The sequence below is a fragment of the Nymphalis io genome, chromosome 1 (assembly GCF_905147045.1).
Source record: "Nymphalis io chromosome 1, ilAglIoxx1.1, whole genome shotgun sequence".
NCBI classification, from domain to species: Eukaryota; Metazoa; Arthropoda; class Insecta; order Lepidoptera; family Nymphalidae; genus Nymphalis; species Nymphalis io.
In genome coordinates, this window is record NC_065888.1 from 13627869 (window position 1) to 13642785 (window position 14917).

The 14917-nt window shown below is 31.4% G+C and overlaps 2 protein-coding genes across 5 annotated transcripts; one reads left to right on the forward strand and one right to left on the reverse strand.

Annotated features, from left to right (window-relative positions):
* Positions 1-804: 804 nt before the first annotated feature.
* LOC126769973 (centromere/kinetochore protein zw10 homolog) lies at positions 805-6592 on the reverse strand. 3 transcript variants are annotated; one of them, XM_050489047.1, is made up of 7 exons: positions 6393-6585; positions 4696-4765; positions 2693-4462; positions 2350-2556; positions 1963-2092; positions 1609-1750; positions 805-1070 (listed from the first exon to the last, which is right to left on the reverse strand). In XM_050489047.1, exons 3-7 carry the CDS (start codon positions 4257-4259, stop codon positions 855-857), a joined length of 2262 nt encoding a protein of 753 aa, XP_050345004.1. In that variant the 5' UTR covers positions 4260-4462; positions 4696-4765; positions 6393-6585; the 3' UTR covers positions 805-854. The 3 variants fall into 3 exon arrangements, with proteins under 3 accessions (XP_050345004.1, XP_050345013.1, XP_050345022.1); XM_050489056.1 differs by lacking the exon at positions 4696-4765 and having other exon boundaries at positions 6393-6592; XM_050489065.1 differs by lacking the exon at positions 4696-4765 and having other exon boundaries at positions 6492-6585.
* Positions 6593-6828: 236 nt separating this feature from the next.
* LOC126770531 (translocon-associated protein subunit beta) lies at positions 6829-8359 on the forward strand. Of its 2 annotated transcripts, XR_007669462.1 has the most exons (4): positions 6829-6954; positions 7116-7492; positions 7896-8163; positions 8200-8359. XR_007669462.1 is itself a non-coding variant. In XM_050489966.1 (3 exons), exons 2-3 carry the CDS (start codon positions 7121-7123, stop codon positions 8094-8096), a joined length of 573 nt encoding a protein of 190 aa, XP_050345923.1. In that variant the 5' UTR covers positions 6829-6954; positions 7116-7120; the 3' UTR covers positions 8097-8359. The 2 variants fall into 2 exon arrangements, 1 of the variants encoding a protein (XP_050345923.1); XM_050489966.1 differs by having other exon boundaries at positions 7896-8359.
* Positions 8360-14917: the final 6558 nt, after the last annotated feature.

Consider the following 14917-nt stretch of genomic DNA (forward strand, 5'->3'; position numbering starts at 1 on the left):
TTGATAATTTCAGTCTGTTCCAAATTTTTAAAATTCTGTTAAAATAAGACATAATAGTAAACAATAACAAAGTCGTATATTTGTTCGGGATGGATGCGGACTGCCCAAGATCGGGATGGTTGGCGTTCTATGGGGGAGGCTTTCGTCCAGCAGTGGACGGCAAAAGGCTGAAAAAAAAAATATTTGTGTAGGTATACGTGTCGTATATATTTATACATATGTATGCTTCGGATTTTTTACTTTGAAATAAATAATGTTGACCGCTCAATACAATTATTACAATTTTAATTTACATTACATCTAATATTTTTTTTATTTGTTAAGAAGTCCAAAATAATCGAGCTATTGTTCAAAAAATATATATATTTAATATGTCAACATGTCAACTATCAACTGCAAGGGCGGAATTTGGTAGTCACTTTTAATTCACTACCAGTTACTAGTTTTAGCGGTAAAAATTAAAAGAAAAAATATTATTAATACATAAAACTGTATTTTGACTAAATCGATTAGGATTTTTTTCTTATCTATAATTTTACGTATAAATTCAAATTGGAGACATTTTTATTTGCCATTTTACAAGATAAATAGCTAATAAGCTACTATCAGCTCGAATGCGTATTCTACAGGTCCCTGTCAAAATTGTCTAAATAAGCACAACTACAATATAAGGACAACGGCAAGATTTTATTTGGTAAAATGTGTCCAGATATTTAAATAGGTATCAACCAATTTAACAAGCAGCTTCTGATATTATAATAAAATGTTTAACTATTAGGGTTTATATTTAAAATATCAAGACCATTAAACACATAATATTATATATTAAACATAGTGACTACAATAAAACAAATCTATTTTATTTTAGACAGTAAATTGGCGCGAAATTGGGTGTTTTGGAATAGGGCTTTGATGAGACTCCTCAGTTCTTCGACTTCAAAGTTTACTGCCAGAGGGCCTGTTCCATCTTTCCAGTGGTTTTCTATATCCTTTAGTGAGCCGCCAAGAACGAAAATTAATTCTTGCAATTTAACCCACGATTTAACATACTTCTCAACATCTGACGAATTCTGAAAAAGAAAATGACGTAAGGTAAATTTATAGTGATACCATTAAAATATCCTGTATATACTTAGATATACTAATATTATAAAGAGGTAAGTTTTTTTGGAATCAGTTCTGGTTTCACGCAAAAACAAATAATTCTATTGGATATATATCGTTTTTTTAATATTATTGCTGTTATTAGTTAGTTTTATATTATTGTTGTTAAAATGTTTTCTATATTTAATGAATGCTCCAATATTATACAAAAACGTCAGCGAAAGCATAATTTTAGACATTTAAAAATCCCACGTGACAAAATACGGGGATCGTGTTGTACGATGCATTAGGACACGGGCGGGCGCATAGATCTATTGGCGAATGACAAAATTTCAATATTTCATTGATCAAACATTAGCAGAGGATAAATTCCTTACCCTTCCCGTGCGAAATGGGGACGGGTAGCAATTTATAATTAAAATTACTTTTTTAGCTCAGATAAAAATATTGAATACTTTGTATTTTAATAATTTTTTTGAAAATATACATTTCTAGCTAACTTACTTGAAACATCTGTGGCGTCTTTTGGACCACTAGTGTGTACATTTCAGTCAACTGAGTGGCCATCTCCATAGATATGTCTTCAACGGTACACACTCGATGTATAAGTTCGTCGACGAACATGTTTACTAGTGTTGCCATTAATCTACAAAAAAAGTATTTCTTAAACTTAAGATTTAAAATCAATTTAGAGTATTCTTCAGTTAGCCAATTCAATTCAATTTTTTCTTATATATTGTTATAATTATTGTTCACTTCCCTTTGTAAGGTAAATAAAAATATTAATTAGTTCTTCCAAGCTTCGACTTCCATCATCATTAAGTTTTCATTTTTCATTCTTAGTTTAAAATATTTTACCTCGTAAACACATTGGAAGGAAAAACACCGATCCAGACGTTCTTTAATAATTGAAGCTGCCTAAGACATTGCCGGACCGCTGCTTCTGCATTTTCACCTAATACGTCTTTGACAACGATGCAATTCAAATCTGAAATAACAAACAATATATATTTAAAATCATAATTATATTAAATTTACGATCTTTTTTGGGCTAAGTTTTATTAAGAGTACGAGATTTAATATCCTGAAATAAGATAAAAATGAAATTCGCGCATATCATAAAAAAAGCCCTTGCTTGTGATGTTAAATATTTGTTTATATATTTTTCTACTCTACAGATTTAGTCATGTCCCTCATTTGTTTATGCACTATTTAAAAATTATATTTCGTGTATAAAATACGTACCTGAAGAACGAATATTATCCAGTATTTGTTTCCTCTGTTGCTGCATGTGCATAGCGAGATGTTTGTAGCCCAACATCCTAAGTTTCGGGACCAAGTCTACGAATCCAATTGCGTATCCTAATTCGTGACCTTCCATCGAACATACCCATTTATCACCTAAGGTTTGTAGATTGTGCGCGAGGTACATACAGTTGTTATGGAATAGAGCTAAAAGATAAAATTATTAAATATTAATAACAAAACAACCAATATTAATTATTATTACAAAGCTGCACAAAAAAGTAAAATAGGCATATTTTGTGTTGTCGCTTATCAATATCGACAAAAGGTGTCATCAACATACCGACGTATTGCGGGATTGTCTGCAAATAATTTTCATGGGCGTAAGGAACAACCGCATCGTAAAGTTCGAATATAAATCTTACAGTGTAATACATTTTTTTAGCTACAATTCCCCTGCATTGCACAGCTTGCTCCATTATAACGTAGACTAAATCTAGCAGTTCTTGTGCGGTTTTTGATATCATACATCTTGGAAAATAGAAAAGGCTGTGTGGTAATGTCTTTCCAAATATTTCAAGGGCTTCCGCTGTGTAGCTATCCTCCGTAAAGTTTTCTAAGGGCGTAGATTCTTCTGGTATCTTTTCAACGCCTATAGACATTGTTACACTTAAATCCTTGAGCATAATTGCCCTCGCTGTTTCCAAAAAGTGTACACTTGATTTGTATGCAAACAAAACGTCAATATCATCCATATATTTCAAAAGTGTTATTCCTGTTTCAGGAAAGACTTTTATATTTATTAGAAAATTTTGAAAGTTTTGTATTTCCGTTGTTATTTTGGCATAATTTTGAAGGTCGTTCATGTTATTTGGTACAGTCTCAACTAAACAATGTCTTATCATCATATCGCAAAAGTCTGTTTTTAACAAGCACCCCAGTGTATCCATAATAGATTTGTCCTCTAAATATTTTTGATTGAATTTGTTGTTGAGAAAAAGAAACAATAACCTTATGTTTGAAATTGGAACGAGGTAATGTGGTGATTGATTTTGTTTATGGTGTATCGTCACTGTTGCCGTGTTTTCTGTTTCTGCATGAAATGAGCTGTCATTTTTTAACATACCTAACAAAACTTCTTTCTTTAGATACTCAGCGAATTCTGAAATTTTATAAATCAATTTGTCACTTTTATCTAGAGCAATTAGAATGTCTTTAGTGATCTCAGAATTGTCTAATTTAATGTTGAAATTAATAACTGTTTTACGAGCTCCAGGCTTGCAATTATATGATATCATTCGAGTCCATTCTTGATTCAAATCATGCAAAAGATTGTCTAAGATTAATTTAGCTGTATTTTTCGTATTTACATAAACCTCCAATTGTTTAAAACCATCTGCAGTTCCTTCTATGAACTCAAGTAAGTCGTAAACTGCTTCTACGGCTTTGGAATAGCTTTGTGCTTCTCTGCCTTCATAAAAGTCTCTTAGATAATCACTACATTTAATAATGTCAACAACGATATTCATAGCATACTTAACAGATTGTAATTCTTTGGCAATTTGGTCATGATTTTCAATAGACTTGAGAATTTCGGCCATTGTTTCAAATTCAATTTCTTTTTTACATGTTTCCATCTCGTGAACTAAAGCTTTACTCTCGGCGCATAACTCAACACCTTCGTTTAATAAAGCCGCTACGTCATAATCACAATTATCTATATATGTTCTTATATCTTCTTTTAGTTGATCTATTTCTTTAACTATTAGCGGCATTTTTTCTTGTGGTGTCCAAGTTGTTTCATCTTTGCTAATAATTTTTTTTATTATACTTTCGACGTCATATTTTGTCGTATTAACACTTTCTTTTTGATCTATCTTTTTTAATAGGGAGTTCTGGTTTTCGGTCATTTTTGGGAGATTTATTGTTTGAATTTCGTTGAGTGCTACGTGTTGTATAGGACCTATTGGAACTCACAGCATGTCTAAGAGTATTGACTAGAAATCGTTTATTAGTTTTTTGCTGTGGTGCTTTTATCCAACCTGAGGGACCAACTATTTCAGCTCTTGCAGCACCTTGAACTGCTTCCCTTAAGAGTTCTTCTACTGCTAACCTGATGAGTATAATATAATAATTTAAAGTTGATTTAAACATAAAATAACAGGATTATCATTCTCAATAATCATAATATTTTAATTAGTAGTAATTCATTTTGTTTTTTTTTTTTTATTGAGTTAAGTGGAAATCAAGTTTGAATTTAATTATTAGAAATCATTTTATTCAGAACAACAACACTGCTATCCACTAGAACTATAGATAAATTTAATATGGTACAGAAATTATTACCCCTACGAATTCTTCTTCTTCATTTTGTTATTGATATCTTATCAAAGAAACTGCAGCTACAGATGCAATACTATGAAGCAAAATATAATATTTTATGTTATACATGCATAATATATTACGCCTTTACAGAGCTGGGAACTAATTCGGCCAACCTCTAACTTGAGGCACACAATCATAAGTCAGTCTAACAATATAGTAGTCTAGTGATGTAGTGGCATTAATAAATTCTTTAAATTTTGTATTAATTAGATATATAATAAATAAATTTCTAATCTAAGTTCAACATATTTTTTTTTTTTTATTTTATAATGGAATAATTACTTTTGATACAACTGATTTGGACTCAGGTGTATGTTAATTTAGTTATTTAGTAAAGGAGAAATATCTCAGATTATAAAACGAAAGGCAGATCGACTGTATGGAACATTACGGTACAGTACAGTACTCTCGGAAATATGAACTCATAGTCTTTTTTTAATATGTCAAAATATTTTCATTAGTTACCGAAGACATGAAACACAAAACCTTAAAAAATATTGCTCGGTCTTATCAGGTTATATTGAAATCTTTATCAAGGAAGTTGGTTAAATTAAATAAGAACAAAAATTATAGGAATAAAATTTTTATATATATATTTAAATATTTTTTTATTAATTTATTATCAATATTACGGTCCTCCAATAGGCAATAGGTACTGCCGAATGCCTAATTGACTCCGAAACCGAAACAGCCTGTGAATGTCCCTCTGCTGGGCTAAAGGCCTCCTCTCCTCATTTTGAGGAGAAGGTTTGGAGCTTATTCCACCACGCTGCTCCAATGCGGGTTGGTGGATTGACTAATTGACTCATTTCTCTATTATTTTTATAAAATATCTATAGCATTATTTTTTTTATATTAACAAAAAAACATGTTTCAATAAATAAAAAAACTTTCAATATACTCATAGCTTAAATGTTTAATATAAGATTCAAAAAATTTATAATATTATGAGATTTTAATATTAAAACAATAAGATTTAATAAAAAAAATTGTGGAATTATTTTCATTACCATGGCACCCTACATGCTCACTGGTGTACATATTTCTACAGCGCTGTCACAGTCACATGTTGGATTTCTAGTGGCACAATATTTGTTCCATCTGCCTTTTGTTTTATTATCTGTGTTAATTATATTACGTAGTTTATTTTGTAAAGATAATTTGTTTTCTAATTATACAGTTTGTTATTTCCACATGGAAATTCTTTAGTTAAGTTCATCCTGACTGTTTTGCGTGGACAACTTGTCTACACACTGCCCTATAGGAATTTTAAAAAAACAGCTTCTACAGTTTTACTGATAACTTTATAAATAAATATGTTTTACTAGTTGTTAGCAGATTTTGTGGAGTCTCTTTAACAACACAAAACTATCGTTTTTTTATTTGTTCATCGTGTACATATCAACAATGTTAAACTATAAATAAAAATTTTAACGCACGACATTCAAACTTCAAACAAAATTGGGTAGTAAAAAATATCAGGGCAAGAGAATCACTTAATTTAGTGAAAAGATACTGTATAATATGGTAATTATGACAATAATTATAACAATGATCAATAAACTATTTTATACTACCACAAGAAACAAACTGTTTATACTAAAAATAATAGATCTCAGTAAAACAATTCATGAAAATGTATTAAAAATTAAGCGTACTTCTCTAGAGCCTCGTCGTCTAGTGGTTCTTTAGCGGGTTCTTTATTAACATCTTCGTTATTTGTCATAGTTTAACTAATTTTATAGCTCACTAATTACCTTTTGAGTAATTAAATAACACCAATTCAATTGAAGCGAGACATTCTTTGATTCATTTATTTTCATCAAAAATACGAATTCAATACAATCCCCAAGAAAATTGACAACTACCATTTGAAACGTTCAAAATAATAGGTGAAATGACGATCAATAATAGCCTTAAAATACGTTTTTATGAGTAATCCTAATATTTTAAGTTATTTATGAATAAAGTTAGGGTTAATATTAAAAATTAACAAAGATAAGTTAAGCCAATTTTAAAGAAAACTACGATCTACGAACTTCTTAGGTGAATGTACCTTTATCAGTATCATTTTATATTTTTTAATATCTGGCAATGATTTGAACGCGTGGAGTGAAACGTCAGCCACGTACATTGAACAGTTGTCAATATTCGTAACATTTCATTATTGCCGACGCTGGAAAGTTGTATTAATTTTTCATTTTATTAGTTGACTATAAGGTAATACAAACAAAAATTTATACATCTTTAACCTTTTTGAATAAGTAATTATTTCAATATATTTCTAAGATGAAACACAGAGGTTTTCATTCATATTTCTTACCTTGTTCTTTTCGACATTTCTTTATGAACAGTTTTATAATTAAACTTTAATTTTTCAGATACAATGGCTACAAAATTACTAACGTTGATTGTGATCATTGCTGCGGCTGTGACAGCAGATGAAGAACCATCGCTCGCAAAGCTTCTTATCTCAAAACAAGTATTAAACAAATACTTAGTAGAGAATATGGATATTTTAATAAAATACACATTATTTAACGTGGGAACAGCGCCAGCTGTGGATGTGAAACTCGTTGACAATGGATTCCACCCAGAAGTATTCTCGGTAGTTGGAGGACAACTAACTGCCCAGATCGACAGGATAGCTCCACAGACCAATGTGTCTCATGTAGTCACAGTAAGATCTAACAGATATGGATACTTCAATTTCACAGCAGCTGAGGTCACATACAAGCCCAGTGAGGATGCTGCTGAGGTACAGTTATTTTTTTGTTCAATCATATTAAACAGTTAAGTGAAAGTGCAAAAGTAAATTGGCAAACACGATTATCTGGGGCTTAAATAACATTCCGTCACATTATGTATAATTGTATTTGACAAGGAACAAATATTTAATATTATTTGTTAACATATTTATTTTTTGAACACTACCATTATTAGAATTTAGTTTTGTTAAAATATGTCATGAAAATTAAGTAAACTATTTTTATTATGTGAATAATGAAATAAAAGAAGTTGAATACAAACTCAATACAAAATACAATTGGTTTAAAAACAACAAATTTTTATATAAATAAACACAAATATTGATTTGAGTTTAATTTCCTATTTAATTTAATAGTTTTTATTCAATATGTAAAATGTGTATATTTTTTCAGGTCCAGTATGCAATCAGCAGTGCTCCAGGAGAGGGAACAATTGTTGCTTTCAAGGATTACGACCGTAAATTCTCCTCCCACATTTTAGACTGGACCGCCTTCGCTGTTATGACTCTGCCTTCCCTTGCAATTCCATTCGGTCTCTGGTTCTCATCAAAGAGCAAATATGAGAAGCTGTCAAAACCCAAAAAGACTCATTAGTTAGGTTAGTAGCTTAGTAAAAAATTCATTGGTAATGTTGTTTGTTTTATTAAACCTCAAAGAAATAGTCTTGTACAGAGTATCAACTATCACCAAAATAAAGAATGTATAGTAAACGTAACATTTCTATTTCACAAAATAGTTTTTTGAATATTTAGATTAAGTAAAACAATGAAGCGTTTTCATGTTCTCATAAATTTCATCCATATCATTTTTATTTGTTATTAATTTATATGAACAATAAAAAGAATAATTTATAAGAAGTTGTATATTATTTTATTTGTATTAAAATATTAAATTAAATAATAAAAGTATTACTATTAAGAAAACACGTACAGATACTATTAGTGTCCACTGAGGAATTACAAAAAATATTGTATCAGTTACTTATGTTTAATTTATTCATATTGAGATTTTTAAAACTTTAAGATTATCTTATCAGAAATTTTCTTCTATTTGAGAATCTTGTTGCTATTTTCCATTACCTATCTGAGTTTTTGAGAAATTAAAAAACTTACAAAGGGGTAAGTTAAGTTTAAGAATCTTTTTTAGGTATTGATATTTTTGTTTATTTGATACTTGTAAATTATTACTTCTTTAAAAAAAAAAAAAACCTTTACTTGTAAATTTTTGTAGATGTTATCATAAATATAATGAGGCATTGCCCATTAGCACTTTTTAGAAGAAATCAACTAGCTTATACCGACATCATTAACCACCAACTTATTTAAATTAGTTTGTTCTAAATGATGTCGCAAGAAATATCAATCGTTCGGCTCAATTTGTTTCTAAAATTAGGTTCCAAGTGTAATTATACATTTTAGTCAATTGCAATTGAATTTTAATAAATAAAATTGTTAATTAAAGCAATTTTCTTGAATACTCATTCTTCTGTTTCTAAAAAAGACTCAGGAAGATTATTTAAAACAAAATTAACTTGTCAGGGCTGGGCTCCATTTGAATTATTTATTTTATAGAATAGGAAGGCGGACGAGCATATGGACCACCTGATGGTAAATGTCACCAAACGCCCTTAGACATTGGCATTGTAAGAAATGTAAACCATTGCTTACATAGCCAATGCGCCACCAACCTTGGGAACTAAGATTTTATGTCCCCTGCGCCTGTAATTACACTGGCTCACTCACCCTTCAAACCGGAACACAACAATATCAAGTATTGCTGTTTTGCAGTAGAATATTTGATGAGTGGGTGGTACCTACCCAGACGAGCTTGTACAAAGTCCTACCACCAGCATTACCTTGTAATTGAAATACATATTAAGTATTTGTATTTCAATTACTCCCTAAAAATGTAATTTGTTCTAGTAAATGGCTCTTGTATCTTTTTAACATAAGCAAAATGTAAGTTTTATTATCAATCATTCAAATTAAAGTCATTCTTGTAATCAAAGATATTAAAAAGATGTGGTCCATTTTTTTTAATGATTTGTCATATTCCTAACAGTTCTTGGAGAGACACTAGGAGTATTACAGTAACAGAAACAGCCTATGAATGTCCCGCTGTTGGGCTAAGGCCTCCACTCCCTTTTTGAGGAGAAGCTTATTCCACCACGTTGCTCCAATGCGGGTTGGTGAAATACACATGTGGCAGAATTTCAGTGAAATTAGACACATGCAGGTTTCCTCACGATGTTTTCCTTCACCGTACCGTAGCACGAGATGAATTATAATCACAAATTTAGCATATGAAAATTCAGTGGTGCTTGCTTGGGTTTAAACCCACGATCATCGGTTAAGATTCACGCGTTCTTACCACTGGGCCAGCTCGGCTCGACTAGGAGTATTAATTGCAATAAAATTGTATGAATGTATTTTGTAATTTATTTATTGCAGATGCGAAAACAAAAACAACTGCGATTGTATCCAAGCATTTTTTTTTTAATTCTTGTTGTCTTTGTTATTTGAATACAAATTATTGTTTCTATTTGTATTTTAATGTTTATGTTTAATCAGAATAGGGCCATTGATCTTCGGAACCATGAGATAAAATCGTAGGTATATAGACCTGCAGATATCAGCAACTGACACAATGTATTTTCTAGAGACACAGAATGTATGAGCATTTGTATTAGACCAAGTACGAATTTAATTAAAATAGGGTGACAAATACCCTACAATACTGAGTGTATTGTAAGACTCTTAAACTGTATTTACTATTTTTTAATTGGATTATTTTCTTCTGTTGATGTTTTCTTCCTCAAATACAACGAAATAATAGTTAATCAAGTAGGTACATGAAACCAAGTCTTTTTTCCATAGATGAAGTTTGTGGCTCTTCAAATGTTATTTGATACAAACCAATCAAATAAAACCCAAACCTTTTTGGATATCCGACACATGCAGATTTCCTCATGACGTTTTCGTTCCCGTTGCGTACCTATAAGATGAATTATAAACACTAATAATGCACATGAAAGCTCAGTTGTTCTTGGCCGAATTTGAACTCGCGACCATCTGTTTAGATCAGCGTTACTCAACCTTTTCCTTATAGGGGCCATAAGCACGTGTTAGTCATGGTGTCGCGGGCCGCAAAAAAAAAATATTTATCATAGATATTCATTGCGAGAGTCCCCATTTTATTTCAACCTAGCTAAAACGTTATTAAATATTTTAAAACGAATGCCATAAAGTGCCAATGAACATTGCGTTTGCATATTGTAGTGTAGTATATAAGCAGCTGACACATGGTATTGAGAGCAGTAATAAATTTATCTTCAAACCTTAAACATCTACTTTATTTACCTAGTCCCGTCCTTACATGGCGACCCTGCCATTTAAGGTTCGGTTTCGGGTTCTAACGAAGTGCAGTATAACAATATAATGTCGCTCTGTGTAATATTGGACATTCGTGTATTTAATTGTTCGAACGTTAGTAGCGTCATAATACAAAATGGGCAAAGAATAAAGTAAAGAACAAATTGTGATTGCACAAAATGCCGCAGGAGGCGTGAATTCGGCCGACGTGGAACTAATACACCAAAATCAGAAAGTGACAAATATAATTTTGGGTATTTTTCTTTTACTTTTAATTTTGGGGGCAAAGTTTGCCATATATAAATTATATAAACGCTGCCACATAAACTGGATGCGTCAGGAGATGGCCAGGAGCGCTTTCAGACGTTCGAGGCGGGGACCAGAGACTGGAGAAAGAAATCAGGAACGTGTCGTTTAGCCTGGAGACGCATCAATAGATGCTTATAAAAAAAATAGGAGTGTAAAAGTGTGAAAAATATATAAAAGGAGAAGTGAAATAGTGTCATCAGCAAAGGTGTTATGGTATTATAGACAATAGATATATTCATATTTTATCATTATTTTTAAGTGTATATTTTTAAGCCGTTTCTTAAGATTTAAATGGATCATATATTAGATATAAAACATCAAATTGAAAATATAAAAATAAATTTAATTAAACTAAGTAAAGGGAAAAGAACTAAAAAGTTGTTAGAACAGAAATATTTAGAGGCAAAAAGTTTATATGACGAATATATAAAATATCGTGACGAGTTAAACTTTAATGCATCTAAAGGGTATATAAAAAAGGAAGAGATAAATTACTTATTAGTTGCTTGCGAAGAAATTGAATCGTTTTATCAAAAAAGTCAAACAACTTGTTTAGTTAGTGACCAAGATTTTAGCACCATGACTGACTTTGACATGAAAACTGCTACTTCTCTTCTACCTATTATGACAGGAGATGAAGAAGTTACTAAAAAATTAATAGATTGTATCGAATTCTATAGCCAAACCATTAGGAAAGAACATGAACAGTTACTTATTTCTTTTGTCCTTAAAACTCGTTTAACTAAAAATGCCAAATTACGTTTATTATCTAACTATGAATCTTCCACAGAACTTATTGCCGACATGAAAAATAATCTGTTGACTAAGCAGTCAGCCACGGCACTACAAATAGAAATGTTAAAATCTAGACAAGGTTCGCAGAGTATTGAGGAATTTGGTAAGAAACTTGAGGATTTATTTGTTGAATTGACTATTTCCCAAGCTAACGGTGACGATAACGCGTTTAAAATATTGAGACCCGTAAACGAAAAATTAGCAATACAGCGATTCACCGAAGGTTTAAAGAACAGTCGATTAAGCACTATTTTAGCGGCCCGCAACTACTCAGAGCTGAAAGATGTTATAAGAGCAGCCAAAGACGAGGAACTGTCGCGTCAAGGCTCTTTTACATCAGCTGAAACAATTTTCACGACTCAACATCGAGGTAAGTACCAACCATCTTATAGGGGGCATAGTAGAGGTCGAGTATTAAACAACGCACGCCAACATTACACGCCAAATAGTTCATTTAGGCCGATGCCGAATCAAACATCTAGTTTATACCACCGAGGAAACAATAGAGGATCCACAAGTAATTCTCGAGGACGCGGACATAATTTTGAACGTGCAGTATCGCGAGGTAGAAATAATAACGGTAGAAAACAGCATGGGTATCTTATGAATCAATCCCAAAACGATATACAGGTTACTACTTCGGAAAATAACCAAAACTTAGAGTTTTTTCGATCCTAACTTTATTCTAGCATGCAATACATATAATAATTTCGTAGAGTTTACAATATTAGGTACCAAATATAGAATGCTAGTTGACACGGGCGCCTCGATGTCAGTGATTAAATACGATGTAATAAGAGATAGGAATATTCCAATACATCCAAAACGCGTAGCCGTAAATGGTATTGGTGGCACCTCGTACACCGAGGGCTATGTTTACATACCGTTTACCTTATGTGGAATAGAATTCAAACATAAGTTTTATGTCTTAAAGAATTTGCCTTGTATTCAAGATGGTTTAATCGGACAAGAATTTTTAACTAATTATAATTGTGTATTAAATTACGAAAATAATACATTTACTTTAAATAGCTTCGACAAACCAATTACGCTCTCCTTAGGTTTAGGAAAATTAGGTAAAAATACATTTATAAAGGTACCTCCGAGGTGTGAAAAGTTTTTTCAAGTTGATTCTTATTTGAATGAATCGTGTGTTATATTTCCCAGAGAATTGTGTGAAGGTGTATTTATCGCTGGAAGTATCTGTCAACCGAAAGAGGGAAAAATATTTATTCAAATTTTAAATACTCGCGAAACAGAAATTAATCTTAGTTATTTTAGGCCTGAAATTGATTTATTATCGAATTATAATATTTGTTCGTTTAACAAAGAAAATTTGGACGGAAAAAGAGTTCGGAAATTATTATCATTAATTAAATTGAATCATTTGAACAAAGAAGAAAGCATTAGTATACAAAGTATTTGTGCGAAATATGCTGACGTATTTTTCTTGCCAGGAGACAAGTTAGGTACGTGTAATCTTTACGAACAAAATATACAACTAAAAGCTAATACGAATCCGGTCTATACTAAACAATATAGATTACCGTTTTCTCAACGTGATGAAATAGAAAAACAAGTTCAAAAAATGTTGGCCAATGATATTATCGAACCCGCTAACAGCGAATGGTCTAGCCCAGTACTATTAGTACCTAAAAAATCAGAAGATAATAATAAAAGCTGGCGTTTAGTGATAGATTTTCGGAAATTAAATGATTGTATAATGCATGACAAATTTCCCCTTCCGAATATAAGTGATATATTAGACTTACTTTCAGGAGCTATTTATTTTTCTCAATTAGATTTAACACAAGCTTATTATCAAACGAAGCTAAATGCTGACAGTAGGAAATATACCGCATTCACAACACCGTCTGGCCAGTATCAAATGACCCGTATGCCTATGGGTTTGAAAACCAGTCCTGGTTCATTTTCACGCTTAATGACAGTAGCAATGTCGGGACTTAATTACGATAAATGTTTTGTATATTTGGATAATTTAATTTGTTTCGGAAGAAATTTAGATAGTCATAATAAAAATTTGTTAGATATTTTAACAAGGCTTAGAAAAGTTAATTTAAAATTAAATCCTGATAAGTGCGATTTTCTTCGAAAAGAAATTTTATACCTCGGACACGTGGTATCAGCGGACGGCATTAAACCAGATCCAGAAAAAATTAAGGCGTTAATTAATTATCCGGTTCCTAAAAACGTAGACGAGCTCAAACGATTTGTAGCCTTTGCGAACTATTATCGAAAGTTTATTCCGAATTTCGCCCAAATCTGTATTCCATTAAATGATTTATGTCGTAAAAATGTAATATTTAATTGGGATAAAAACTGTCAAAAATCATTTAGTACTTTAAAAGAAATGTTAATGAGCCCTCCAATATTACAATATCCTATTTTCGATTATAATAACACATTTATACTACAGACAGACGCCTCAGGGTATGCAATAAGTTCGATTTTATGTAATGCTGATCGTAGACCAATAGCTTACGCCAGTCGTAGTTTAAATAAAGCTGAACGTAGGTATCCAACGATTGAGAAAGAGCTTTTAGCGATTGTTTGGTCTGTTAAATATTTTAGACCGTATCTCTATGGACGAAAGTTCATTATAGAAACGGATCATAGACCCTTAATATTTTTATACAATATGACAGATCCTTCCAGTAGATTGTTAAAATTTCGGCTAATACTTGAAGAGTATGATTTTAAGGTTACTTATGTGAAAGGGTGTGATAATGTAGCTGCAGATGCATTGTCACGCATAGAAATTAGTAGTGAAGAATTAAAGGCGATGAATGATCATATTTTGTCAGTACTTACAAGGGCACAAAAGAAGAAGCTTGATGAAAAACCTTGTAATTCTACTTCGGTTTCTAATATTTCTTCTGACGATTGGACTGATCACCCAAGAGTTGTAGAGATGTTAAA